General features: G+C 40.2%; 1 protein-coding gene across 4 annotated transcripts in view; it reads right to left on the reverse strand.

Moving 5' to 3' along the window:
* The window catches only part of MTHFD1L (methylenetetrahydrofolate dehydrogenase (NADP+ dependent) 1 like), a gene marked incomplete at its 5' end in the record, with an annotated part of 196,699 nt that overhangs the window by 143,027 nt on the left and 36,200 nt on the right, over positions 1–17,472 (reverse strand). For all 4 annotated transcript variants that reach the window (XM_082855826.1, XM_082855827.1, XM_082855825.1 and 1 more), the window contains 2 exons: positions 302–438; positions 14,686–14,859. In XM_082855826.1, coding sequence (XP_082711952.1) covers positions 302–438; positions 14,686–14,859 — 311 coding nt within the window. The remainder of the gene's footprint in view (positions 1–301; positions 439–14,685; positions 14,860–17,472) is intronic.

Raw genomic sequence — 17,472 nt, forward strand, 5'->3', positions numbered from 1 at the left:
TGAAATGGAAGGCTTTCTGCTCAAGGCTGGAGTCCCGAGCGAGAGCCCAACCATCGCTCAAGGGAAGCAAGGGAATCGGCTTCCTGAGGGGCTCCGCTGAGACCTCCCCCCTGAAGCTCTCTCTGCGGGAGGATCATGCTGCGGCGACCTCCTGAATGTGCAGGGGGGAGGGGGAGGGGGGGGAGGGCTGCAGGAGTGCATGTAGAGATGAAATGTCTCAGTTCCTCTAGTAAGTTGTAACTCCACGATTGTTGGGGATAAATTTTGCCCTGAAAAACATACTAGTTGTTAAATAAACTACCTTTCACTCCAAAAGTCGGTCCTTGAGAAGGCTGCCTCAGACAGGCAAAGGAGTTGATGTTCAGGTGCGCAGTCAATGCCTGCACGAGCCCAATTGTAACTGTACTTTTCCCTTCTCCCAGAGGGGTGGGTGTGATCCTGGTGTGGGGGAAAAGGAACAGTAAATTTAATATTTTCTAGACAACCTATGCACAGTCAATCTATGGTACAAGAACCAACTCGGACGAGACTGAGAGAGACCAGGCCACTCCAGAATCATTGAACCATTCAACTTCCTTGGATCTTTTTATGGTCTACCCACATCACAGAAGTCCGCGCTTAAGCTAAAATCAAGATAAAGACATATCTTTACCAAGAGTGCCAAGAAAGAAAAGTTAATTCAGCAGTAGTGCCAATAACACTATCAACTTCAAGAAACAGCAAAGAGTTATTCATCAAAACGATTTAAATAATTAAGCTGATGTCATTTTCTTGCTGATGGATAATTTGGCATTTGTTCTTCCAGGGCCATTTACCGAGGGCATTAAGTGGGCACGAGGCCTAAGTCAACGGTCCAGGGGTGGTGAGGCATGGCCAGACTCTCATTTTGGAAGGGATTCTAATGTCCCCATTCATCCATCTCCTTCTAGATATCAGTGTCCGGGGCTTGTCCAGCCATGTTTAAACACAAGCTGTGCCGGAGGCTCATTACCTCCAGGGTGGCCCATTCATTTCCTGATAGCTTTTACAGTGAGACAAGTTCTTTGTCCTAAAGAGGAGATATCTGCATTCCTGTAGCTTCCTACAGACACACTCAGCCTCTCCCTTCCAGTATTGGGAAGGAGTAAGTCCACAGCTCCTAAGCACACTCAGGAGGTCAAGTCTGCTCTGGGAGCTCACTGTTGAGCACACACCCTACAGAGCCAAGCATCAGAGGCTCACATCAAAGAATTAAGTAATGGGACAGGCGTCTATTACATTCCCAAGTAAAGACCCATGAAATTGCTCCTTGGCATATCCTAACCACTGTTACAAGTTTAAAAACTTCTTTTGCCTTACAATTTAGTCTTCTGTGGGTTAGATGCTGTGAGCCAGATTGTCTAGGACGCTCAACCAAAACAAAACTGATGACAGAGTTTTCTGACCCAAAAAACCCAGCGATGTGACCACAAAGAAGCAATACAACTATCTCCGTCCACCACAGCAATACAATCAATCACTCTTTCAGCAAATATTTCTTAAGTACCACTGTGTCCAGGTAACTAGACCCCGGGGACACAGTGACCACCACACTGGACTCCACTGCTGACCTCACAGAGCTTATGGTCGATGGGAGATGTGGAGAGATCAATGAGCAGTTACAATGAATGTGAGAAATGCTGAGACAGAGGAAACAGGGCAATTACACTCTATTATGAGAGCACACAGGACGATCCAAGTAGGCTTGGGACAGCAGGGAAGGCTTCCTGGTGGAAGTAACATCTAAGCTGAGACCTGACAAATGAATGAGAGTTCGCCAGACAAAAGTGAGGGTGGGTTTGGGGTAGTTAATATGCTAGGTTCTGTGCTTTGTATTTGTTGGGTTAATCTTCATTTGATAAACGAGGAAGCTAAGGCACAGGAATTTTAAGTATCCTGCCCAAGGCCACACAATTAGTAAGCAGTAGAGCTGTAAATTAAAGCCAGGCAAGTCATCTGACTTCACTAGGTTATTTCTATGGATGGAAAGCATTATCGATAATGAGTAATTTAAAGCATGGGAATGGAGACGATCAGCCAGTGGAGGGAACAGAGTACAAAAGGGATGAAGACAGAATTGTTAAGAACATGGTCTCTTAGGGACTAGTTAGAAGAGAGCAAAGGGAAACTAAGAAGCAGCAGTATTAAGTTCGGGAAACCCTGACAGGAGGCAGAGGTGTGACAGGGGAATCTTCGAAGGGAGCCATGGAAGCGTCCCCAGACTCAAATGCAGCCCAGTGAAAAGCGGTCACTGGATGGAGCAACAAGGAGGCCACTGGCAGGGAGCTAGTGATCCCACTGGAATGCTCCTCGGTGACGTGCACTTCCAACCAAGAGCCACAGGCATCACGATCTTACGTAAAGAAAATGCAGGTCAGATGTAGGGTGGATTAAGTACTGTACTGGTATTTACTTCTTGCAAAGGAAGAGAGGCTTTACTTAAATGTGTCACACGAAGGATTAGATTTTCATCCCGAAGGATATGCTCACAATGCTGCTGGCGAGAGCCAAAAGCAGACACGCCCAGAGATGACCTCCCAAAAACTCCAGCTAGGCGTCCAGCTCTTAATGAGAAACACAGGACTGCTGAGCGTTCTGCCAACGGATACAATTCAGGAAAATCAGAAAGTAGGAAGTAGTTACGGGGAGCAATCAAAGGAGAGCTACCAAAAAACTTTTATTTCACCTCAATTCCTACATTTGGCATCAAAATTTGGCTTAATTGTCCTCTCACGATCCTTAGCTCACCTTCCAAACTATCAAGTTGACTGAGGAAAGAATAAGCACCACGTTAACCTAATTTCTTTTTCTGTAAGAGCCTGGAGTTTATGGAAATGGAACTGGGGGTTCTGCTCAGTATCTTCCACATCTTCTCCGAGGATATTTATCTGCTCCCTCCAACGTCCCACAGGACTCATTTCGTGCTCATTATCTAACTTTTCAGGGGGCATTAGGACTACAAGCTTGCTGAGGTGAAAGACTATTTCCATTGCGTTTCTGTCACATGTCCAGGTATAGATGAGCAAAAAACATTAGAAAAAGAAATGACACCTTTTCTAAGACAAATGTTATTCACTGTCAACTACAGTAAAAACGAATTGAACGAGTTGGAGATCTCCCAGACATCTCCAACTCAACGATAAGACCCAGGTCCACTCAACGACCAGCAAGCTACAGTGCTGGACACCCTATGCCAAACAACTAGCAAGACAGGAACACAACCTTACCCATTAGCAGAGAAGCTGCCTGAAATCATAATAAGGTCACAGTCACCCTAAAACACACCAATGGACATGGTCCTGCCCAGCAGAAAGACAAGATCCAGCCTGACCCACCAGAACACAGGCACCAGCCTACACAACCCACTGAACCAAACTTAGCCACTGGGGGCAGACACCAAAAACAATGGAAACTACAAACCTGCAGCCTGTGAAAAGAAGACCCCAAACACGGTAAGTTAAGCAAAATGAGAAAACAGAGGAATGCACAGCAGACGAAGGAGCAAGATAAAACCCCACCAGACCCAACAAATCAAGAGGAAATAGGGAGTCTACCTGAAAAAGAAATCAGAGTAAGGATAGTAAAGATGATCCAAAATCTTGGAAATAGAATGGAGAAAATATAAGAAATGTTTAACAAGGACCTAGAAGAACTAAAGAGCAAAAAAACAATGATGAACAACACAACAAATGAAATTAAAAATTCTCTACAAGGAATCAATAGCAGAATAACTGAGGCAGAAGAACGGATAAGTGACCTGGAAGATAAAATAGTGGAAATAACTACCGCAGAGCAGAATAAAGAAAAAAGAATGAAAAGAATTGAGGACAGTCTCAAGAGACCTTTGGGACAACATTAAATACACCAACATGAGAATTATAGGGGTCCCAGAAGAAGAAGAGAAAAAGAAAGGGTCTAAGAAAATATCTGAAGACATTATAATTGAAAACTTCCCTAATATGGAAAAGGAAATAGTCAATCAAGTCCAGGAAGCACAGAGAGTTCCATACATGATAACTCCAAGAAGAAACACGCCAAGACACATATTAATCAAATTATCAAATATTAAATGAAAAGAAAACATATTAAAAGCAGCAAGGGAAAAACAACAAATAATACACAAGGGAATCCCCATAAGGTTAACAGCTGATCTTTCAGCAGAAACTCTGCAAGCCAGAAGGAAGTGGCTTCTGAAAGGGTAAAGCGCTGAAAGGGTAAAACCTACAACCAAGATTACTCTACCCAGCAAGGATCTCATTCAGATTAGACGGAGAATGTAAAACCTTTACAGACAAGCAAAAGCTAAGAGAATTCAGCACCACTAAACCAGCTTTACAACAAATGCTAAAGGAACTTCTCTAGGAAGGAAACACAGGAGAAGGAAAACACCTACAAAAACAAACCCAAAACAATTAACAAAATGGTAATAGCAACGTACATATCGATAACTACCTTAAATGTAAATGGATTAACTGCTCCAACCAAAAGACAGACTGGCTGAATGGATACAAAAACAACACTCATAGATATGCTGTCTAAAAGAGACCCACTTCAGACCTAGGGACACATACAGACTGAAAGTGAGGGGCTGGAAAAAGATATTCCATGCAAACGGAAATCAAAACAAGCTGGAGTAGCAATTCTCATATCAGACAAAATAGACTATAAAATAAAGACTGTTACAACAGACAAAGAAGGACACTACATAATGATCAAGGGATCAATCCAAGAAGAAGATATAACAATTGAAAATAATAATGCACCCAACACAGGAGCACCTCAATACATAAGGCAAATGCTAACAGCCACAAAAGGGGAAATCGACAGTAACACAATCACAGTAGGGGACTTTAACACACCACTTTCACCAATGGACAGATCATCCAAAATGAAAATAAATAAGGAAACACAAGCTTTAAATGATACATTAAACAAGATGGACTTAATTGATATTCATAGGGCATTCCATCCAAAAACAACAGAGTACACTTTCTTCTCAAGTGCTCATGGAACACTCTCCAGGATAAATCATATCTTGGGTCACAAATCAAGCCTTGGTAAATTTAAGAAAATTGAAATCGCATCAAGTTTCTTTTCCGACCACAGTGCTATGAGAGTAGATATCAATTACAGGAAAAAATCTGTAAAAACTACAAACACATGGAGGCTAAACAATACACTACTAAATAACCAAGAGATCACTGAAGAAATCAAAGAGGAAATCAAAAAATGCCTAGAAACAAATGACATGAAAACACAATGACCCAAAACCTATGGGATGCAGCAAAAGTAGTTCTAAGAGGGAAGTCTATAGCAATACAATCCTACCTCAAGAAACAAGAAACATCTCAAATAAACAACCTAACCTTACACCTAAAGCAATGAGAGAAAGAAGAACAAAAAACCCCCGAAGTTAGCAGAAGGAAAGAAATCATAAAGATCAGAGCAGAAATAAATGAAAAAGAAATGAAGGAAACAATAGCAAAGATCAATAAAACTAAAAGCTGGTTCTTTGAGAAGATAAAGAAAGTTGATAAACCATTAGTCAGACTCATCAAGAAAAAAAAGGGAGAAGACTCATATCAATAGAATTAGAAATGAAAAAGGAGAAATAACAACTGACATTGCAGAAATACAAAGGATAATGAGAGATTACTACAAGTAGCTATATGCCAATAAAATGGACATCCTGGAAGAAATGGACAAATTCTTAGAAAAGCACAACCTTCCAAGACTGAACCAGGAAGAAACAGAAAATGTAAACAGACCAATCACAAGCACTGAATTGAGACTGTGATTAAAAATCTTCCAACAAACAAAAGCCCAGGACCAGATGGCTTCACAGGTGAATTCTATCAAACATTTAGAGAAGAGCTAACACCTATCCTTCTCAAACTCTTCCAAAATATAGCAAAGGGATGAACACTCCCAAATTCATTCTACGAGGCCACCATCACCCTGATACCAAAACCAGACAAAGATGTCACAAAGAAAGAAAACTAAAGGCCAATATCACTGATGAACACAGAGGCAAAAATCCTCAACAAAATACTAGTAAACAGAATCCAACAGCACATTAAAAGGCTCATACACCACGATCAAGTGGGGTTTATCCCAGGAATGCAAGGATTCTTCAATATACACAAATCAATCAACGTGATACACCATATTAACAAATTGAAGGAGAAAAACCTTATGATCATTTCAATAGATGCAGAAAAAGCTTTTGACAAAATTCAACACCCATTTATATAAAAAACCTCCAGAAAGTAGGTATAGAGGGAACTTACCTCAACATAATAAAGGCCATATATGACAAGCCCACAGCCAACATTGTTCTCAATGGTGAAAAAAATGAAACCATTTCCTGTAAGATCAGGAACAAGACAAGGTTGTCCACCATTATTATTCAACATAGTTTTGGAAGTTTTAGCCACATCAATTACAGAAGAAAAAGAAATAAAAGAAACCCAAATCAGAAAAGAAGAAATAAAGCTGTCACCATTTGCAGATGACATGATACTATACATAGAGAATCCTAAAGATGCTACCAGGAAACTACTAGAGCTAATCAATGAATTTGGTAAAGTAGCAGGATACAAAATTAATGCACAGAAATCTCTTGCATTCCTATACACTAATGATGAAATATCTCAAAGAGAAATTAAGGAAACACTTCCATTTACCATTTCAACGAAAAGAATAAAATACCTAGGAATAAACCTACCTAAGGACACAAAAGACCTGTATGCGGAAAACGATAAGACACTGATGAAAGAAAATAAAGATTATACAAACAGATGGAGAGATATACCATGTTCTTTTATTGGAAGAATCAACATTGTGACTATGACTCTACTACCCAAAGCAATCAACAGATTCAGTGCAATCCCTATCAAACTACCAACGGCATTTTTCACAGAACTAGAACAAAAAATTTCACAATTTGTATGGAAACACAAAAGATCCCAAATAGCCAAAGCAATCTTGAAAAAGAAAAACGGAGCTGGAGGAATCAGGCTCCCAGACTTCAGACAACACTACAAAGCTACAGTAATCAAGACAGGATGGTACTGGCACAAAAACAGAAACATAGATCAATGGAACAGGATAGAAAACCCAGAGATAAACCCATGCACATATGGTCACCTTATTTTTGATAAAGGAGGCCAGAATATACAACGGAGAAAAGACAGCCTCTTCAATAAGTGGTGCTGGGAAAATTGGACAGCTACACGTAATAGATGAAATTAGAACACTCACTAACACCATACACAAAAATAAACTCAAAGCGGATTAAAGACCTAAATGTAAGGCTAGACACTATAAAACTCTTGGAGGAAAACATAGGCAGAACACTCTATGACATAAATCACAGCAAGATCCTTTTTGACACACCCCTTAGAGAAATGGAAATAAAAACAAAAATAAACAAGTGGGACCTAATGAAACTTAAAAGCTTTTGCACAGCAAAGGAAACCATAAACAAGACGAAAAGACAACCCTCAGAATGCGAGAAAATATTTGCTAATGAAGCAACTGAAAGGATTAATCTCCAAAATTTACAAGCAGCTCATGCAGCTCAGCTACAAAAACACAAACAACCCAATCCAAAAATGGGAAGAAGACTCAGACATTTCTCCAAAGAAGATATCAGATTGCCAACAAACACATGAAAGGATGTTCAACATCACTTATCATTAGAGAATTGCAAATCCAAACTACAATGAGGTATCCCCTCACACCAGTCAGGATGGTCATCTCAAAAAATCTACAAACAATAAATGCTGGAGAGGGTGTGGTGAAAAGGGAACCCTCTTGCACTGTTGGTGGGAATGTAAATTGATACAGCCACTATGGAGAACAGTATAGAGGTTCCTTAAAAAACTACAAATAGAACTACCATACGACCCAGCAATCCCACTACTGGGCATATACCCTGAGAAAACCATAATTCAAAAAGAGTCATGTACCACAATGTTCACTGCAGCACTATTTACAATAGCCAAGACATGGAAGCAACCTAAGTGCACATCGACAGATGAATGGATAAAAAAGATGTGGCACATATATACAATGGAATATTACTCAGCCATAAAAAGAAACGAAATTGAGTTATTTGTAGTGAGATGGATGGACCTAGAGTCTGTCACACAGAGTGAAGTAAGTCAGAAAGAGAAAAACAAATACCGTATGGTAACACGTATATATGGAATCTAAAAAAAAAAAAAGAAAAGGTTCTGAAGAACCTAGGGGCAGGAGAGGAATAAAGATGTAGATGTAGAGAATGGACTTGAGGACACAGGGAGGGGGAAGGGTAAACTGGGAGGAAGTGAGAGAGTGGCATGGACATATATACACTACCAAATGTAAAACAGATAGTTAGTGGGAAGCAGCCGCATAGCACAGGGAGATCAGCCTGGTGCTTTGTGACCGACCACCTAGAGGGGTGGGATAGGGAGGGTGGGAAGGAGATACAAGAGGGAGGAGATATGGGGATATATGTATACGTATAGGTGATTCACTTTGTTATAAAGCAGAAACTAACACACCATTGTAAAGCAATTATACTCCAATAAAAATGTTAAAAAAAACAATTAGTAAAGCTTGTCCTAAGTCATTAAAAAAAATAATAGTCTGTTCATTTTTAAAAAAAAAAAAAAATGGATAACCGTGGTCCATTTGTTGTTTCCCATTACACTTGACTGAGGCAAATAGTTCAAAGTCCCTGGCCTCTTGTAAATACCTTTGATCTGCTCTGCAACTAAAGTAACTAGAAGAAAAACTCACAGATATTTAGATAGTTGCACAGGGCAGAAAATCACAATCTTAGAAGAATCAAAAGAAGTTATTTTTACACTGACCAAAATGGTTTGTAACGTTAAAAAATAAACTAAAATAAAATCAGGTATTTGGCACTCTAGAGAAACAAATAGTGATGTGAATATTTTCCTTTAATATGAAATTCAGTCTATTCACACTTTGAATTTGGGCTTCTTTTTTAACTGCTGGGTCCAAGCGATTCAGAAAAATTCTAAAAACTTCTGCATGGAAATCAGTAAAGGGTGGATGGAGACCCATTCGGCATACACTTTCAATGCCCTGCAGCTGCACTCCGAGTCAAGTTCTCAAACAAATTCCTTTTCATTAGTGTAACTAGGAAAATATGTAAAACTCAGGAGACCCTAAGATTCTTTTGGCATATTTCCCTGAACAATTCCCAATACTTTTCATTTTGTCAGGCAGAGCAAATAAAGTGATGTGTAGGTGTAAATACCATGTGAAGTGTAGCTGATGAAATACAGATGATTCTGATGGAATAAGAAATTCTGAAGTTTGAAGAATAGCATTTTAAAATGAATTAATCTGTTTTGCATTTGGGTTATTAATAGTAGAAGGTTTTTTTAATCCCATGGTTTTATATTTTAATCCCACTGTTGATATATTCAAATCACATTTATACATGAATTCAAACGTGCAATAATATTTTATTATTTAGCTTTACTGAAAAATTATTTGGGCATTTGAATTCTTCTAAAGCATGAGAGAAGACATGTTATAGTATTCAGGGATAAAAGCAGGACACAAAATGGTATTTATGGCATGATCTCAATGTGTAAAAAGGACAGATGCAGAGATACAATCCTGGAAGGAAATATAAAAATTTTGAATACTTCTGTGTAATGAGAGATTTCGTTTTCTCCTTCTTTTTACTTTTCTTTATGCTAAATTTTTATTCAATGGGTCAATATTATTTTCAGATTAAAAAAAAAACTTTCAGAAAAAAGGAAAAAATCATTTAATGGACTGGTAATTTATATTTCTTTTTTTCCCTAACATCTTTATTGGAGTATAATTGCTTTATAATGTTGTGTTAGTTGCTGCTGTATAACAAAGTGAATCAGCTATATGTATACATATATCCCCATATCCCCTCCCTCTTGGTCTCCCTCCCACCCTCCCTATCCCATCCCTCTAGGTGGTCACAAAGCACAGAGCTGATCTCCCTGTGCTATGCAGCTGCTTCCCACTAGCCATCTATTTTTTTTTATTATTTAAAAAAAATTTATTGGAGTATAGTTGATTTACAATGTTGTGTTAGTTTCTGCTGTACAGCAAAGTGAATCAGTTATACATATACATATATCCACTCTTTTTAAGATTATTTTCCCATAAAGGTCATCACAGAGTATTGAGAAGAGCTCCCTGGCTATACAGTAGGTCCTTATCACTTATCTATTTTTTATATAGTAGTGTCTATGTGTCAATCCCAATCTCCCAATTTATCCCTCCCACCCGCTTTCCCTCCTGGTAACCACAAGTTTGTTTTCTACATCTGTGACTTTATTTCTGTTTTGCGAATAAATTCATCTGTATAATTTTTTTTTAGATGTCACATATAAGTGATATCATATGATTTTTGTCTTTCTCCATCTGACTTACTTAACTCAGTATGACAATCTCTAGGTCCATCCATGTTGTCATGAATGGCATTATTTCGTTCTTTTTTATGGCTGAGTAATATTTTATCTTTATTTGTGGTATATATGTACCACATCCTTTTTCTTTTTTTGAGTTCTGCTTTTTTTTTGAGTTGTTTTTTTTTAACATCTTTATTGGGGTATAATTGCTTTACAATGGTGTGTTAGTTTCTGCTTTATAACAAAGTGAATCACCTATACATATACATATATCCCCATATCTCCTCTTGATCCCACCCCCCTAGGTGGTCACAAAGCACTGAGTTGATCTCCCTGTGCTATGTTGCTGCTTCCCACTAGCTATCTATTTTACAGTTGGTAGTGTATATATATATGTCCATGCCGCTCTCTCACTTCCTCCCAGCTTACCCTTCCCCCTCCCCATCTCCTCAAGTCCATTCTCTACGTCTGCATCTTTATTCCTGTCCTGCCCCTAGGTTCTTCAGAACTTTTTTTTTTTTTTTTAGATTCCACATATATGTGTTAGCATACGGTATTTGTTTTTCTCTTTCTGACTTACTTCACTCTGTATGACAGTCTCTAGGTCCATCCACCTCATTACAAATAACTCAATTTTGTTTCTTTTAATGGCTGAGTAATATTCCATTGTATATACGTGCCACATCTTCTTTATCCATTCATCTGTCGATGGACACTTAGGTTGCTTCCATGTCATGGCTATCGTAAATAGTGCTGCAATAAACACTGTGGTACATGACTCTTTTTGAATTATGTGGACGGGTAATTCATATTTCTTAAGAAGCTGCAACCATGCGTATAAGGGCTTGATAATGTCACTTTTCCATAACTGACCTGACAAAAATTAAAGGTGATTTTATTTCAAATGAAGTTTTCATTTTAGATTATAAATGATTGTTTTGCTGTTTTAAAGTGATTTCAAACATCCAGCTATCAAAAGATTAGGTAACAAAGGCAGTTTACACACTTAAAAAATATCTCTTGTTGTGTTGGTGAGGGGAGTTCATTCCTCTCTTATAGAATACATTGTTATATGTCTTTTCTAAAAACCTCCAAGCTCTGAGACAGATGCATATATACATCTCAAAATCCTACCCTCACAGCTTCTTTTTCTTTTTTAAAAAAAATTTATTTTTTTTTTAAATTTATTTTTGGCTGCATTGGGTCTTCGTTGCTGCACGCAGGCTTTCTCTAGTTGCAGCGAGCGGGAGCTACTCTTTGTTGCAGTGCACGGGCTTCTCATTGCAGTGGCTTCTCTTGTTCTGGAGCATGGGCTTTAGGCGCACGGGCTTCAGTAGCTGTGGCATGCAGGCTCAGTAGTTGTGGCTCGCGGGCTCAGAGCGCAGGCTCAGTAATTGTGGCGCACGGGTTTAGCTGCTCCGCAGCATTGGGGATCTTCCCAGACCAGGGCTCGAACCTGTGTCCCTTGTGTTTGCACGCAGATTCTTAACCGCTGCGCCACCAGGGAAGCCCCAGCTTCTTTTTCAATGCAGGTGAAAGCAACACAATTTGATTTTTGTTCCTTCATAGGTCTTCGTTATGTAAGGGAATTTATACCACAATTTCAGAAAAAGAACTGTTGACGTCCTTGGGTTAAATCTGTACTTGAGAATTCAGGTTTAATTTTGGCTTCTACGTATGACATGGCAGCCTGGCTTCTTCCGATCAGTTACACACATAAAGGCCAGCAGAGACAGAGTGAAATGATGTTCTACTGGGTATGGACCAACACGTAGTGGCAATCTAGGCGGCCAGGCTGGCGGTCACTCTCTGGCATGTGGCTGGAGGCCAGGTTATGACTTCAGGTTTGGAATCTGATAACAATACCATCACAGGTTTTGTTTTACAAGTATCAATTCTGTGTTCCCAGTGAAGGGCAGGGCCTTGTCTAGATTTGTGCTTTTATTTCCAATACTGACAAGCCCAAAACAGAGTAAATCACAGCCCTTCCATGTGAAAAATGGCTGCATGGTTCTTCCTTCGTAAACTGAGACCACATCCTCCTGAGTTTTCCTAATTCTTTCTACCTTAAACAGGGTGAGAAAACCAGCAAACCCACTTACCAAGAGCACCTAAATCCTGGAAGAAGGGAAGCAAATCTGTGGATAAGATGCTAAATTTGCTTCTGAAGTTCTTAATGTCTCAGAGTTAATTTATTCACTGTAAACAAACTTGCGTGAAGCCCACTTCCAGAAAAGCAACACTGACCGACTAGATGTTTCCTCCAGACTCTGGGACCCAGGAGTGCCCACGCCCTGCCGTCAGCCAGCTCCTTTCACAGATCTACCCCCCCAGAGGGTGCCTCAGCTGAGGCCAAATCTCCCCTCAATGAGGTTTCCTACAGCTCAGTTATGGGGACATCAGGGCTGGGGTCCTAGGCTGGAGAGCATCCCATTAGGATTGGGAATCCAGCTGCGGTGAACCTGGAAGTCTGAGAGAGGTTTAAGCCACAGGCAACAGAGGTGCTGCAGCAAGGTATGAATTCCTTAAAAACACAGCCAGCGAATGACTCTAGCTGTCCATCTCTCTTAGAAAACAGTAACAGAAGGAGATGGGGAAAGAGGAGCTGGGGGGTGGGACGGGCGGTGAGGTGGGGGGCAGAGGGAGGCTAAAGGAAAGAGGGGAAGAGATAGGAAGACATTATTACACCATTAAAGAGGTGATATTATGGATGCGATCTTGCTTTATCTGTAGTTTTATCTTTATTTGTAGGTATGAAAAATTGAATTCATCTCTAGGGATTGTTCCTAAGCAGATTATTGGATAAATGCACAAATATGCATGCCCATGGTTGTTAATTTCAGCACTGCTTATAATGGCCAAAGATGGGGAACAATTTGAGAGCCCATCAATAGAGAATTGGTTAAATAAATTGTGGGGCATCTCTATGATACCTTCAAACCTTTTTTCTGCCTTAATACACTTGAAGAAGAATGAGAAACATGCTTTAGTATCAGTGGCTGAGCCACAGCTATGTTTCTTGGTGCTGGGAAGATGTGTAGAATGGAACCCACCCTCATCCCAGGCATTTTTACCACCCCCTCCAAGCCCTATCCCCCAGCACATTGAAGAATCTGGGATGGGAGCAGTAGCATGTCAGGTAGTCATGCAAAATGATAACATAGCTCTATCCTGACTCACACGGAACTAGGTATACAACATATTGTTAAATAATCAAGTTGCTTACAGAATAGCATGTGTACAATGATCTCATTTATGACAGACTGCCTTTGTGTCAAGATGGTCTCAAATGTGAACAGCCGTTTATACTTTCTTGTTTTTACTTTCTGTATTTTTCAAATAGTTTTACAAGTATGCATGACTTTTATAACCAGAAAAAGAAATAAAGCACTTACATGAATAATCAGATATGTAAAAACCAAGCTAACTGTAAGTCAGGTCCAGTTACAAAAATGTCTCTGCCTGTTAACAAATAGGGTTTTGTGCCCCAAGCCTTGGCCTATATACCATTAGTAAGTCAATGCAATGACATTTCAAGACAACAAAGGAAGTTATACAGTCTCCTAATGCTCCCTTGCATGCTCCTAATGCTCACATTAAATAAATATTTGAAATCCCTTGTTTTCTATTGTTTTTCAGCTGATGAATGTATTTCTTTTTTTAAAAAAGAGGCAAAATAAAGCAAATGGCTCCTTTTCACAAAAACTGTGCATCTGCCTTTTGTAAAACGAGCAACACAAATGTAAACGGCCCAATATTAATTCTGAAATGCAAGAAAGAGAGATGAGTTTTTGTAATGCAAATTCATAAATATTAAGGATACTAATCGAAAAGTCTAAGTCTCACACAATGATCCGTTCATTTTCCAACGTTATTTCTAAGTAGGAAAACAACCCATTCAGCTCAAAATAGTTTACTTTCAATTCTTATTTTAATTTTTATCATGAAAAGCGAAATGAAAAATCCAAGGCAGAACCAGGGTGATCAAAACACAATATGGGAAACAAAAAGCGAAGTCCTGGATTAGGAACTCGTTACACTGTATATTCTGTGGAGGAGACTCATTTGTTTTACACTGAAAATAAAAACTTACCTCATGTCAAATGAAGGACGGCCAAGGGAAATGGACAAAATAATGTCAGGCTGGAGAAGAGGATGGATTTGAGGGGTGTGGTGACAGATACAAACAGGGAAGAGAGTTTTATAAACGTCTGCTCAGTAAAAGAGATTTTAAAAGTAGTCTTACCCAGCAACTAAGACGTATTTTCCATCTGCTTGATCCTTTAACCTTTCTAGCAGGGACAAACGGACTTTGGCTTTGCTTTTGCCATAGATTTCAATTTCATCTGCAAGCAACCCTATCTCCTTGGCAAGGATATCCACAGCTTTTGGAGTCTGTGCTCTTGAAATCTCGATATCACTGGGTGGGGAAACATAAGAGGTAAGAGAGTCTGCTCAGCTTAGGTGGTCGCTGCTTGAGTAGAAAACAGCCGTACACCATGCCAACAATTAGATCCAATGGCTTTGTGGTCCTTTTTCCCAAGTAGGATTAAGTACAACTGCTAACAATTAAAGTGCGTAAGAAAACGGTACATTGCTTTAGGTAGAGAAGCAACTCTTAAAGATGCTAGAATTCTTCCCAGGTGCCAGGATACACCTCTGCCATAGGAAAGGAGATGGATTATTACCATGTGTCCAAAGGCCACCCCTAAAGATAACTCCATGATAGAGCACAGTGTTTTTTATGGGTCATCGCTGAATTCCTTAACCAGGAATAGAGGCGTTATTGCATAATGCTTTATTACTGGGCTAGCCACATGTGTCTCTTGGCAATTCAAAAATGTGGAAATACTCTTTTGTTTTATCTGTGTCCATATTTTCCCTCTCAAGTCAAAAACCGTATTTCAAAATATTTCATTAATTACATAACTGTCGGTAAATGGAGCTAGTGCCCGAGGCTCAACTTCAGACACAGGAAATCTTAGGAACTCCAGAGTGTCGCTGGGCAAACAACTCAACTATTCTATTTCACTGGTTCAGATGTGCAAGCTGCCGCTCATCTTAACAGGAGTGCTGTGAAAATCAAAAGACTTCTCAGAGAGAGCCTCTTGGGGCTCCTGAGCTCAGCCGCTTCTTTCTTCGGGGGTCTGGCCCCTCCGTCCGTCTGTGACTTGGTCTTGAGGGCTGATGTCTGACAATGCAGCAGCTTCCTGATTCACCCTGGGGCCCCTATCTTGCGGCGCAGCGGTCTCTCCACTGGTAGGCAGCCCCCTGCTCTATTTTTTCCTGTTGCTACCGCAAACAATCTCTCAGTCCTCATACTACCCTATGTTCTCCTCCATGACCCCATGGAGCCTGACTCTGGTGCAAGAGGTAACAGTAAACCTACTTCCAATGCCCACTAGAGCGGGAGAGGGGGAAGGGTGCCTCTGCCCAGATGTGGGCGGAGCTCTGTACCTGCAGCTAGGTAACCCCTTCCCCAGGTCCACCTACATTGTCCTTTCTGATTCTCCCCCCACCAACTGCACCCCAGCCTTCACTGTCCGTGCTCCCACTTCATTTCGCCTTCCTGACTACACCTTTTTTTCTGTTTCTCTCCTCCCACAATCTCCTAAATTGAAGAGCCTACTCTTGCAAAACCTCCACGGTTTTCTCTTCGCTAGCTGAAGAGTGATGGTGACATCATTTTGATTTTCTGAGTGATTTATAAACTCCTCAGCCTGCCTTTCTTTCCCCAGTGGCTGTAGGAATCAAATTTGGTTAAGCAATTTAGGGGCTTTTCCCGCCAAATGGAATTTATTTGGATTTGTACACAATTTGGCTGAATCCTTCTCAAGTTTTTTTCAGCTCTCTGTAAGTAGAATTTACTCATTGACTTTTAAATATGAAGGTTCTATAACAACATAAGTAACCTCAAAAACTATTTTATGAAACAGATTGCACAACTACGGGGATGATATTACAAAGAACATTCCTTGGAATTTATGTATTAATGAACACAGAAGATAACTAAGACGTTTAGTCTATTTGAGGTGTGAAAACATAGCTTGGAGGGTTTCACCAGCCTGGTGGGTATAATCGAAACTTAGTGTTGGGCTGTGGCCCAAGGAAACAGAGGTCAATTCTGAAAAGCAACTGGTTATCAAGTGAAAAATGAGTCAATTCCGGGTGGTGTTATCTCCTACATCCTGTGTATTCCATGCTGGCAGACAGCATCACCTGGTTAAGCGCTGGACTTATGGGCGTCCTGTAGGAAGGGGATTGGGCCAATTCACAGGAGGAGGGGTGGCCATGGGGGATTCACTACGAGGCTGGAAAATGCATTTGCCTGGCTCAGATAGCTTATCTAGCGAATTGTTCCAAAATCACATGCTGAGACTGTCCTGCAGTTTGTATTTCCAAATTTATACAGAGGGAATATGTAGCTTACACTTCACACTTCATTAAATACCACGCTGAAGAAAATATCCATCTGGACCCTCCCAGAGTGTCCTGTCAAGAGAGCAGATACCACCACATTCTGAAGAAGGCAGAGCTCCGGTCCCACGTCTAATGGCGTTTGGTTTGGTTGGTCATTTACCCGCAGCGTAGAAACCTACAAGGCCCTGAAGACCAAGCTGACGTGTGAGTTGGGCATTTCTAACACTGAAAAGCGTATTCCAAATATGACATTACCGTATTCTGTCAAATCTAAGATACCATTATTTTAAGAAAAAACACTGCCACTGAATACAGGGTACATCATTGACAATAAGGTGCATCCTGATTTCAAAAACTAAAAAAAATCTACATCTTAGAACTGACAGAATATGGTCAACATGTTCATTATCATTTAATTTTGGAGGAATTAAATGACAGAAAAAAATGGTGCAGCAGGACTTCCCTGGCGGTCCAGTGGTTAAGACTTTGCGCTCCCAATGCCAGGGGCATGGTTCGACCCCTGGTCAGGGAAATAAGGTCCCGCACGCTGCACAGCGTGGCCCCCCCCAAAAAAAAAAGAAAAAGAAAAAAAGAGAAAAAATAGTGCAGCAAT

Source organism: Leucopleurus acutus (assembly GCF_964270905.1).
Source record: "Leucopleurus acutus genome assembly, chromosome: 15".
NCBI lineage: Eukaryota > Metazoa > Chordata > Mammalia > Artiodactyla > Delphinidae > Leucopleurus > Leucopleurus acutus.